The sequence below is a fragment of the Patagioenas fasciata genome, chromosome 30 (assembly GCF_037038585.1).
Source record: "Patagioenas fasciata isolate bPatFas1 chromosome 30, bPatFas1.hap1, whole genome shotgun sequence".
Lineage (NCBI taxonomy): Eukaryota > Metazoa > Chordata > Aves > Columbiformes > Columbidae > Patagioenas > Patagioenas fasciata.
Window position 1 is genome coordinate 4,805,942 of NC_092549.1, and position 12,484 is coordinate 4,818,425.

General features: G+C 48.6%; 2 protein-coding genes across 2 annotated transcripts; both read right to left on the reverse strand.

Annotated features, from left to right (window-relative positions):
- Positions 1-835: 835 nt before the first annotated feature.
- On the reverse strand, positions 836-2,008 carry LOC136112670 (uncharacterized). The gene is made up of 2 exons (XM_065857464.1): positions 1,313-2,008; positions 836-1,075 (listed from the first exon to the last, which is right to left on the reverse strand). Exons 1-2 carry the CDS (start codon positions 2,006-2,008, stop codon positions 836-838), a joined length of 936 nt encoding a protein of 311 aa, XP_065713536.1.
- A 5,471-nt stretch (positions 2,009-7,479) lies between these two features.
- LOC136112704 (uncharacterized) lies at positions 7,480-8,880 on the reverse strand. The gene has a single exon (XM_065857498.2). The coding sequence runs from the start codon at positions 8,878-8,880 to the stop codon at positions 7,657-7,659; it is 1,224 nt and encodes a 407-aa protein (XP_065713570.1). The 3' UTR covers positions 7,480-7,656.
- Positions 8,881-12,484: the final 3,604 nt, after the last annotated feature.

Consider the following 12,484-nt stretch of genomic DNA (forward strand, 5'->3'; position numbering starts at 1 on the left):
CCCCTGCTATGCCATGGACTATCCCACATAACCCCTTTCACAATTCGTTCAGCAGTCGCTTGTCCAGAGACAAAACTGCAGAGCAGAGGACACCTGGGGGAAGTGTGTCCTTGTCCCAGGGTGCAGGACTGAAAGGTCTGCTATGTGACCTGTGTGCAAACAGGGTGTGCTCCCCATGACACTGGCGCAACTGAGCTGAGCCCAGATGGGTGGTAAGCTCCTGTCTGAAGAGTGTGGGTGAGTCACTACTTCAGTTAATCCTTTTCCTGAATACCACTCTGCGCTGCTGCTTTCACTACATCTCTGGGTATCCCTTCAACACCAAGTTCTGTTACCACAGATGGTAAAACTTTCTAGTCCTAAAAGCATTATTACTATTATTTTGCACAAAAGTGATATAACAACAGGAAATAATTTTATCTGGTAGTAAGTATTAGAAACAGTTTTTAAAATTGAAAATAAATCAGACAGAGAGCAGGAATCCAGCTACAACCTGAGATTTAATCAGACTGGTACAACCAGCAATCATAATTGATCCAGTAACACTTAAAGTCTCTTGGAGTGTGAACACTGTAACAGGGTTGTATCAGTAAGTTCAAAGTCTGAGCACCTGCTCAGTTATTTAACTTCTCACTAACATATTTTCTCTTGCAGGAATAACTGAAGTGTAGTCACAAAAGGAAGGCACTGTACTCTATGAGCTTAATATAGATACAATAAGGGGAAAAATAAGAGCAAAGCTTCTCTAGGGGGTAAGGACTGGAGCAGGGGAGAGAAATAACCTCAGACCTCAGGTACATAGCTTACTGTTTTCACAACTACTTCTTTATCTCCTTTAACACAGCCATTTTGATTCACAGCGACTCTTCTTGTGGTGGCATGAACGTTTCGCTCCTCCTGTGTGATGCAGTGGCGAGTGCTGGGTGGTAGGTGTGTAGAGACACTTGGACTTGTTCAGGTTTTGTGTCGATGAGCTCTTGTACTTGACTCCCTCCTGCGACAGCAAGCATTTGCCTGCCTGTTTCTGTGAGGAGCTCTCCTTTATTCCCTGCCCACGGGAGCACTTGGTCATCTGCTGTGGTGGCGGGGACTTGGTCACGTGTGGCGAGCATTTGGTCACATGTGGGGCTGGCAGGCACTTGGTCGCCTGTGGTGGCAGTTGTGGACACTTGATCACCTGTGGTGGCGGCGGGCACTTGGCCACGTGCGGTAGTGGCGGGCACTTTGTCACCTGTGGCAGTGGGCACTTGATCACCTGTGGTGGTGGTGGTGGGCATTTGGTCACATGTGGCAGTGGCAGGCACTTGGTTACACACTGCTGCGAGGATGTGATGTGTTCCTGTGTTGGGTAGCCCTTCATGCAGTTCTGTGGGGGTAGCTTGCTCACATGCTCATGTAGGAAAGGCTGCATTATGCATGGCTGAGGGGGACACTCGCTGACGCCCTGCAGTGGTGGGGAATAGCTGCTGGTCATGCCCTGCAGGGACCGAGGCTCCCCGCTGTGCTGCTGTGATGAGCATTTGGATATCTTCTGTGACCTGCATTCGTCTATGCACGAGGACGTGTTCTTGACCCCACATGGTGGGAACCTGAGTGTTTTCAGCTCTGGGTACTTGGATACGCACGGTGGGAGGCTCTTGGCCTCATGCCTTTTTTCAGGGCAGGTGTCCTTGCAGGGCTGGCAATCCTGCGTTCTGCATATCTTCAGGCTGGACTTCCTACAAGGCAGGAGGTGGGTGGTCTCGCAAGGCTCAGGGTACAGCAGGACACACTGCTGTGCCTGGGGCTGACAGGGCAGCAGCGGTGTCTGGGTCATGCTTGGCTGTGGGCACATGTAAGTGAGAGGTTGAGTGTAGGTTTGCCATGTTGGCATCGGACACTTGATCACGCTCACTGGGTGGCATGTGGTACTGCATGCGTCAGACCGGGGCATGGGCTGGAGGTTTTCAGTGATGTAACCCGATCCCGGGAAGTATAGTGGTTTGTATAGCTCTCCATAATAGTGCATGGTCATCCAAGGTGGTTATGCCTGAAATAAGCAGGAAAAAGACAGAGTTTGCATAGACATCAGCTGTTTCTTTATGATGTAGGACTCAGAGTTTCTCACAGGCATCTCTGCATGGCAAGCCCACACTCTAGCTCTCCTGAAGGTCAAGAGGCTCTTCATGACTCACAACCAGGCTGCGATTACATGGGTGAGGAGAGGAGAGCCTGTTCTCATCTCCTGGCCCCACACCCTTCTTTTAGAGACCAGAAATAATCAGGGATTGGAACCTGTCACACTGAGGAGTTTCCATGCTGCCCTTCAAAGACCAGGTAAGTGTCCATCAAAACATTTGACCAAGGAGAAGTGACGTTATGACCCTGTGTCTTACTTCCTGGAAACCTCCTTTGTCCTCACTGGGCTGTCCTTTCATGTTTACATCCTGCAATTGCCAAGCACCGGAGATGAAAGCCAAACCAAAATTAAAGGTGTGTCCATGCTGTAATACTCAGGTGCGGTTGCAGTTCATGTGGGCAAACCCAAGCTGAGGTTAAATTAGCTAGCTGAGGGTAAGGACAGGTTTGTGGCAGCACGGAGCTCAGCACGTACAACCTGCCTGCCTGCCCGCTGATTCACGGTCCCACAGGGGTCTGTGGCACAGGACTCTGAGGTGCGACCGTAGTGTTAGCTCTGCTGTCTCTGCAGGCCTCGCAGTCCCAGCTTTATACTACTGTCTAGGCAAGCTTAAGAAAAGAGGAAATATGATAAATTATTTCAAAGTATTTGTTGAAACAATAGCAGGAAAGGAGAAGCTATCAAGGCAAAATCCCAACAGGTGTTAACCGGTCAATTTTCAGTGAGTTAGGAGAATTATACTGATTTAAATCAGCTTCTAGTGCTGCACTACAGTCATACCAAACCAAGGTTCCTGGTTTTTCATGCTAACTCCAAGTCCCACTGTCAAACTGCCTGGTGTAGCAGCTCTGATGATGAAACCTCATCCTGGAACCCCTTATGCAAGAAACACAAAGGGGACTGTAGCCAAGACCGTGTCCCTGTGGAAGTGACAGGGTGGCACCGTCTGGAGGTCCGCACTTCCCTCCTTAAACTGCTGTGAATTGTCTCACTTTGTCTTCACCACAGAAGTCACAGGAGAAATCATCCCACTCCATTCCCCTCTCAGGAAAATACCAGTTTCAGGAGGTTTTTGGAGTTTTTAACAGAATCATTTTGAGTGGAACAGATACTGAAATCACTGACTTGTGAAAGACACTCTGACAGAAAATGGTTTTGTTTTTTTTCTATTTTGACATTGTGGCTGTAGAGAAACTGCATTTTCTGAGCATCCCTAGTTCAGAATATAATTTCAGTAAGGATTTTATCTTCCAAGAGCCTATCACTGGTAGACAATTAACAATAACAATGCTGCGTGTTACTATCATCAGGAAAACTTATTATCACTACAGTTATAATAATCATAGACCAATAAGGGCAACCAATTGAAAAACAATGATAGCAATTACTACTTCTGCATGTACAGTGTTGAACTATCTTGTGATGCTCATCAAGATAGAGAGCTTCTAAAACAGGGGGATTATTTGCTTCCAGGGTGTTGTTTCTATCTCAGACTTATTTTCATCATTGTTAGCCTAGGTAGAGATTTTAACATGCTGAGCCTTAGCTGGAGAGTCTCTCTGCTGACTTTCACGCTGGCACTGAAGTTGGTCAGCTTCTTAGTATTATAAGAAAAGTTGCATTGTTTAAGTTCCATGAAATGGCAGCGAATCCCTCCATGCCACTTCCTTTAGAGTCGCCTTTTTGTGTGCAAGCTCATATCTGACTCCTGCCCCCATCAAGCCCCTTCTGTAGTCAATAGCTTCCTTTGGGCTAGATCTGACAGAAAGCATAGAAAAGCCCCCAAATCCCACTGCTGACCTCACAGTCCATCATAATTGCTTTCCCAATATTCTTCAGTTTAGCACAGAGGAGATGCTCCAGCTGTTAGAGCCGTGCATGCTGGTGCTGAAGGCAGCATGCCCCAAAGAATGCTTTTCCACAAGTACACAAGCAGGACCTCTGCCTGCTCTGGCCACCCAGGAATAAAACAGTATTTCAGGACCTCCCTTAAAAGCCAGACTTACCCGCTTCATCTGTGAGAACAAGCGGAGAGAAGTGTCTAGGAGAGCCCCGTGATGGCAAAGCTTTTATACAGTGAATAAATGCCCTAGGGGAGTGAGGTGGTTTGGCTGGGTGATGCTCTAATTGCCAGTCCTGGCCAAGCCACGTGCAGCTTCACACCAGTGGGAATGGTTGTCCTTGCTCTGTGGGGCTGCCGTCGCCACCTGGTAGTGCTGGGAGGTTTGGGTTGCCCATGAGCATCGTGAGGGGGAACCCCCTGATCCAGTGCACCAAACCAGAGATGCCAACGGCAACCTGTGCAGGGGCTCTTCACAGGCCTCACGCTTTGAATCCCCCGAGCATCATTGCCTCCCCTTTGCATGTCCAGGCCCCACCAAAGGGACTGCCCAAGGGTCTCCTCATTTTCATGGAAGCTCCATACATAAGGCCCTTTGGTGCTTTTGAAAACACCATCCAGGAAGGACTCTCAGCAACTTTTTGCAGACCATAATTACTGTGGCACGTAGACTTCCTTCACTTACACAGGGAACCAAGGGAAGAGAGTGGTGATTGTGACTGAGAAAGCCCTGGGCGTAGGGCAAGACAACTACTAAAAAGGACTTGCCACAAAGTAAATATCCTGCTGAAAGAGGTGACGCTTTTCCGGCACAAAAAAGGGGAGAAGGGATGAGCAAGAGTGCTGGGGCAGCCTGGGGAAAGCAGGTTGAATCAAACCAGACTCATGTCATCGCGTTCCCTGCTCTGCTGCACACTCTGCACCAGTCGTGCCTCCCTGTGTTCCCTGTTTATGCCACAAATAAACCCAAGGGAAAATTAACAGTGACGTGAGCCGAAGTGCCAGAAGGGAATGTATTTTTACGTAGTCACATCTGCATAAGGGAAGGCCCCAACTTTTTTTTCTGTAATGTGAGTCTGACACCTATGAACTGAGTTCCAGTATGCTGGGAATTCAGGTGAGATCCCACACGTTTAAATAAAGAGATGAAATAAGTTAACTTTTAATGTTGTAGGTGGAAAATTTCTCAATGGTATGAAGCAGACTGTTGATCTCTGGCTTATGAACCACTGAGTAAATATTTTATCTCTGTTTTCGCCAGAAAAGCCAGAAGTCTGAAGGTAAATTTCTTTACATTTCTGATGAAAAAATTCCCTCAGTATCATAGAACCAAATACAGACAAAGTGCATGTTTTCCCAGTTGATACCAACACTTCAAGAGCAATGAGAAACAAAGGGAAGAATGTTTTCTCTAGGCTTATTTCCCTCAATGGAAGATGGAAGCACTGAATCTAATCTGGATTTCTCTCTCATTGTGCTTCACTGCCCTGAACTACAATGCTCTTTTTAATGTTAAATGATCTGACCAAGATTTTAGGAATCCAGCTGGCATCAGAGACCAGGTAAGCAGATTAATACAGTTTTTATAACCTCTATACATCCAGTTCCTGGGCAAGCTCCACATCAAGTAGCCTTCAAGTAATTCTAATATTCAGTCTAGCGTTTCCGGTGCAGGTAGCAAAATACTAACCCGATGATAACATTGTGCCCTGTCATCCAAATGTTCTTAATTAGCATCTGTGAATTCTTTTCATCTCAGGGAGACACACAGGTCCACATGGGCCATTGTTGTGGGAGCTATTATTATTCCCAATGAAGCACAGGGGAAACTGAGGCATATTGCACTGCAGTCACTGGACAGTGCAGCGTGAGTCAGAGCCAGGGTCGGAACCAGACCGCGTCCCAACCACCTCTGAAACGAGCCTGTGGTCTGACAGTCACTCCACCTGTATGAGAGGAGCTCCTGCACCAGCCAGCTACCCACCACCCCGGAGAACTTTCCTAACAATTCCCTGGGCTCTGGCTACTATGTGAAAGCCACAATGATGTGGCAACTCCTCGGAAGACCGCACTGTTGCTCATTTATTGCTTTTAAAGGGGACACAAAGCATTGGGTTGTGAGAGCATCCCTGGCACTGCAAGGGAGAAGGATGGCCATGGCTGCGGCCACTCTTACGCTCTGCCTCTCCAGGCCAATGCATCATCACTGGACATTCAGGAGGAGGTGCCAAAAGGGTCTGCTCCCCCACCACACGCTGTGCACCCCAGGGAAACAGGCAGACACCACCTTGATGTTGCTAAATGCTGCCCTGCTCAGGTCTCAGACATCTGCTTGGCTTGGGAGGGCAGCCTGCGGTGGCACCCCAAGGTCACTGGGCAAGGGTGGAGCAGGGCAGGATGCAGGGCAGCGCCCCAGCCCCGGACACACCCTTCTCTTTGTCTTGCAACACATGTTTTTGCTCTCTAAATATGCATGATCTACTTAACGTGAGCTATTACTCATTTTACTAATGATGGGGCGTATTACAGGATTTTTGTATTTTTCAGACAGGAGTTCACTACATTTAATAAAGAAGAAGCCCCAGAGGGCAAAAAGACAAGATATTTAATCTGAGGTCAGGCAAATATATTTATTTAGGTATATATATATATATGGTTTGTTTTTAATACAGTGTAGAGTAGACATCTTCAGGCAGCATAAATGATATAGTTAATAGTTTCTAGAGCTCAAACATCTGTAAAATAGTCGTGCTACAACTTTCAGTGTTATTTCAAATACTTTCTTTTGTTTCAAGTTGTGTTTTCAGTATTACTTAAAGCAACCAAGTGAATAAAAGCTTTCATGTATAAAATTTCAGCAAGGAACAACTTCACTGAGCCAGAAATCCCGTCTTCTATGGGGACTCTACTGAAGGCTGTGCAGAGTCTGTTTTGAAGCATCAGGGGTTTCTGGCTACCTTCTGAAATGAAGGCCATCGCAGTAAGATGCATATACTGTTTGCTTAGCAAATTTACGTTTGGTTTCCAAATCTGCAAGAGAAAACGGCTGTTTTGGAGAACTTGCAGCCTCGTGGAATCCTTGCTGACTTAAATAGTGTCTCCCAAGGCCAGAACTGAACCTGGAGCCGGGCATGGGCCAGCCCTCCGGCCTCACTGTCAGTCCAGTTGATGCTCTCATGATCTGGATTTCTTAGACATTTCTATTTCTTTTTTTTTTTTTAATTATTGTTGTGTCTTTTTTGTTTGGTTGGTTTTTTGTTTGTTTTTGGTTTTGTTTGTTTTTTTTTGTTTGTTTGTTTGTTTTGGGTTTTTTGTTTTGGTTTGTTTTTTTGTTTGTTTTTCGTTTTGTTTTGGTTTTTTTATTATTGTTTTTTTTTTTTCTTCTTTTTTTTTTTCTTTTTTCTTTTTCCCCTAAATCACTATTCATTTCAGTTAGGTGAGAAATTAATAGCATCCCACTAAACTATGTCGTGTAGCAGATTAAGGTACAAAACACAGGCACCTGGAGCACAGCCATGGAAATAGTATCACATCCTGGCCCAAAACAGGGCTGAGCTACAGGGGAGCTACTGGAAAACAGAGGTAAAGCAGACTTAAGCAATAGCAAGTCAGCAGGCAGTACGAGGAGACACACACCTCCTGCCCCAAAGCTGTACCTGGCTCTTTTTCCATGGAGCTTCCTTTTCCCCCCTTCTTTTTACCAGGGCCATTTGGACACAGAACTGCACTTCTTAGAGTGCCTTGAAGTTTTCACTCCACCTGACTGACGTTGCTCTGGGACACGTTTGGTCACACACTGCTGTGGGACACACTTGGTGGTACAGTGCTGCTGTGGGGCACACTGCTGCTGTGGGACACACTTGGTGGCACACTGCTGCTGTGGGACACACTTGGTGGCACACCGCTGCTGTGTGACACACTTGGTGGCACACCGCTGCTGTGGGACACACTTGGTGGCACACCGCTGCTGTGGGACACACTTGGTGGCACACTGCTGCTGTGGGACACACTTGGTGGCACACTGCTGCTGTGTGACATACTTGGTGGCACACTGCTGCTGTGGGACACACTTAGTGGCACACTGCTGCTGTGGGACACACTTGGTCACACACTGCTGCTGTGAAACACAAGTTGTTTCACACTGCTGTGGGACACAGATGGTAGTACACTTTGTGGCACACTGCTGAGGGACACACTTGGCCACACACCTGGTCGCACATTGCTGCGGGACGTATGTGGCGGCACACTGCTGAGGAACACGATCAGTCATGAACTGGTGTGAGACGTACTTGGTTGCACACTGCTGTGGGACACACGTGGTCACACACCTGGGTGCACACTGCTGCTGCGAGGAGTACATGGTCACACACTTCTGCGGGACGCACATGGTTGCACACTGCTGCTGTGGGATGCTCTTGGTCAGGTACGGCTGCTGTGGCACACACGTGGTCACACACCTGGTCGGACACTGTTGCTGTGGGATGCACTTGGTTGCACACTTCTGCTGGGAGGCATAGGTGGTCACACTCTTGGTTGCACACTGCTGCTGCGGCATGCACTTGGTCACACAAGACTGCTGCGACTCACCCTCAGTCGCACACTGCTGCTGCGGTATGCAAGTTGTCACACAGCGAGTTACACATGGCTGCGGTAGGATGTGCTGGGTCACACACTGCTGCTGCGGCACACACTTGGTTGCATACTGCTGCCGTGGCACACACTTGGTCACACACTGCTGTTGGGAGTAGCTGGAGGACATAATCTGCTGCCGGGGGATGCAGGGGCTCACATACTGTGGGGCGCACAGTGTCGAGTGCCAGGTAGGCAATGGTGAGTATCTGGCGTGGTACATCGTCGGGCGCTTGACGGGGATGGGTTCCTGGTAGACTGGAGGGAGGCACTGCTGTATGTAGCACGACATCTGGTGAGGTTTGGCAGGACTGGAACAACGTGAAAAAGTAAAGCCTTTAGACAAGCACCCGGCTGAGTTTCTTGAGGTCCTGTTGCTGCCCACACCACAGGGCCAGTTCACTTCACAAGGCGAAAGAGACACAAACTGCCAGCGCTACACTCTCAAAACCATGCCAGCAGCAGCATTATTTTTAACTCTGAAACATGACACTAAGTCAAACAACAAGGAAATTCAAAGGCACGCATCACTAAATATCTGGTGCCCATCATCTGGACCTCCAAGGGGGAGAGCTGACCTTGGGGGTCAACAGAGGAATGGCTAATCTCAGAGCTGCCTTTCAACCATTAACTCCAGTTTTCCCCTCCCGTTTCGGGTTGGTGACTGCCTCTGACCTCCTGCTGATGAGTTGAGCAAAAAAAACCAACAATCTCTGAACCTCTGGCCACATCTGCCGTAGCAGGAGAGGCAAATGGCACCCAAGGCACTGCTGCTTGGCAATCCCATCACACCATGAGCAGGCAGAGGTTCACAGGTCAGTCCCAGCATCACAAAGTTCATGCTCATTAGGGAACCACAGCCAATTAAAGGGTAGTGATACCACGACTGAACACAAACCTGCTTATGGCATTATGTTCTCTGATACACCAAAGCTGCTCTGGCTGCCATCAGGCTCCCCCCAAAGCAAACAACAGTAGCAGCACCCCAGTTACTGCTGACAACGTTTTTCTCAGGAGTGTCTCTTGGAGTTGTCCAGCTACAGGCACTGTGAGAGAGCGCGTTTCCACCCCAACACAGCAATTCAAACCCACTATTTTAAAAACATTTTCTCATAGAGCATTTCTATAAATAAAAAAGCAGAAACAAATCTGCATTTCAGCAGCTACAGAGGCTCAGCACAAGGCAGACTTACCCAGCTCCCTGGTGAGAACAGCTTTGTGATGTGACCAAGTGAGCTCTAACAGAAGGAGAGCTTTTATATAGCTACCAAACGTGCCTTGAAGGTATGAGGTACCCACGACATATCCTATTAGCTCCTATGCAAAAGCCGTCCTGTGTGCAACACTGGTAGTCACTAGCATCAGTGTACTCATCCCTGAGGATGAATAGTTCAATGTCAGCTACCAATAGTAAGAGTAATTACCTTTTGTATAATCCTCCCTGGCATGGTAAGACTGAATGGTATTTGGAGAGGCAGGCAACAGTGGCATCCCCTGCCTCAGGGGTTTTGCGAGGCAGAATTGCACCCAATAACAGACAGTAATGGCTTTCCAGAGGGCTCCCGGTCCCTGGAAATGTCACAGTGGTCCCCAGAAAGAGGGCCATCCCGGCACTTGGCTTCCTTCCACACATCCATGGCATCAGCTTCATTTTTAGCTCACATAGTTCTGGCTGTCGGTGTCCTGATGCTCCCGTGATCCCAACACAATCACCTGTTATCAGAACAATGCGAATATGCAGTCCAGTGACTCTCAGATGAGCGGAAAAGATAAGCTACAGTCACGTTTGATTGCAGCCCTTGCACAACAGCCTCAGCTGTCCAAGCTGTGACTGGCAGCGTGACAGCCCGCAGAAATCACCAGGAACAGGCAAACTTCCTCCAGTCCCGCAGGGGACTTTCTCAGTGAGCCAGTCAGCTTCTTATCACACACTGTGCTCAGATTAAAGGAACTGCTTAGAAAACTGAGAGATTAGTATTTTGAAGACATTAAAGATCTAATCAATGCATTTATGTGTACATGGTCACATGAAATATCCCCCAAAAGTGACACTTTCTTCCTGCTGACTACAAGGCGAGCTGGGGGGCACCAGCTCAGGGGAACGCCCTGCCCAACGGACATCTAGCACTGGCTGAGATGAAACCTGCACCGAGGGGATCAGTTCCAGAGTATACTTATTAAAAATCATGGTTTCTTCTGAACTAAAGAAATGGCTTTCCCCAAGTGGTTTCTGAGGCCAAGAAAAAGGTGCGTAGATATTTTTTCAGTGCAACTGCACAATAAAGTTTAGCAACTCGTGTACAACTATGCGGTTGGTTCGCAAGGTTTATTCATGGGTGAACCCCACACTGGGCAAGAGCCACAGTGGTTGAAACGCTTCCTCTACCACAGGCTTCCCCAGCAGGAACTAAACCTGGCTCCCTTTAGCAAGCACTGAGTGTGTTCGTCTTTGCCTGAACCACAAGAAATGTGGCTTTGTTGTGGCATCTGTCCTGCAGAAATTGGCTCTGTGATTCAAAGCCATAACTCCTCATTGTTTTTTAGCTTCAAACGTCGTAAGCATGATCCTTCTTGTTAATCAAGGTGAGCAGTTCACATTTATAGTGTCTTAATTCTAGTCTGGATGCAATCACTGCCCCAAGGTTCAAATCAATCCTTATTTCATTCAGTGCTTGACTGATTTAAAAGCCGCCGTAAGACGACACGGGCACTCGGCTCCCGCGATCGGCTGAGCGGGGCGGCCCGGCGGGTCCCGACCCAGCGCGACCTCAACCGGGCACCTTCGTGCTCGACAGGCACGGCGGCTCCCGGCAGCCCTTGCGGGAGCAGTGACGTCATGGGCGCTACCGCGGCGGGGCGGGTGATTTGAAAGCCGTGGTAACTCGGCACGGGCACTCGGCTCCCGCGATCGGCTGAGCGGGGGCGGCCCGGCGGGTCCCGGTTCAGCGAAATCTTTGAGGCACAGAGAAGCCTTTTTTTTGAGGTTTTTTCTCTCAACCGGGCACCTTCGTCCTCGACAGACCCGGCGGCTCCCGGCAGCCCTTGCGGGAGCAGCTGACACGGAGCGGGCGTTACCGACCACAGCCCGCCCCTCCTCTTGAAGGAGCCTCCTTGGGGCAGCAGCCGTCGCTGCCCGCCGGGCGCTGGAAGGAGCGGTCGGCTCGTGACGCGGGTGAGTGGCACCCACGCTGTGCTGCAGCAGCGGGTGCGGTGACTCGTGCACTGGGCTGTGGAGGTTGTCACCTTTCACTAGTTAGACTCTCACCTATTGCCACTGCCTCACACCGTTGCCAACCATGGTCTTGACCAGAAGGAGAGCTTGTCTGATTTATTGAAAGCTCAGATGAATTTGAATTATCTGATCACAAGAATAACTTTTCTTTCCTGTTAATACCCAGTGATATCTGTAAGACTATGTGTCTAAACTGTCTTAATCAGTACACTCCAAAAGCACAGATTTAAAGAGAGAAAAACCCCAGAATGCCAATTAGGGTCCATTTTAACTTTAGCAACAGAGCAATTTTGTAGACTTTCACTATGTAACAATTTAATGAGTGTCTCCCTTTCACATAGCAATGCCTGTCAGAAAATGTGTGCTTCGGTTGTCGTCGTCATCTGTGCATATCCTGGTAGGGTCCACCTTCTCCCCACAAGCCAGGCCTGCCCTGCCACGGTTGTCAGGTCCTGTGTTTTATTAACGTGCCTGACTCAATCTGGAAAACAGCACGAGACGAAGGCGGGAGAAGCAGGCAGGGCTGTGGCACGGAGAAGTGCAAAGAGGGAAGCTGAAAAACATCCTGGAGGAGACACCAGGTGAGACATTAAGGAATCCACCACCTTCCCTTTAATAAGTCAGGAATGCAGGGGAGCACTGTCACAGTGCAGCCATTTTGGAG

Excerpts from the sequence above, each read along its gene's own strand:
- LOC136112670 (XM_065857464.1), bottom strand. The coding sequence starts at position 2,008 with ATGCACTATTATGGAGAGCTATACAAACCACTATACTTCCCGGGATCG. Across the intron at positions 1,076-1,312 it reads TCACATCCTCGCAGCAGTGT|CAGATGACCAAGTGCTCCCG; the intron begins GTAACCAAGTGC and ends CCGCCACCACAG.
- LOC136112704 (XM_065857498.2), bottom strand. The coding sequence starts at position 8,880 with ATGTCGTGCTACATACAGCAGTGCCTCCCTCCAGTCTACCAGGAACCC.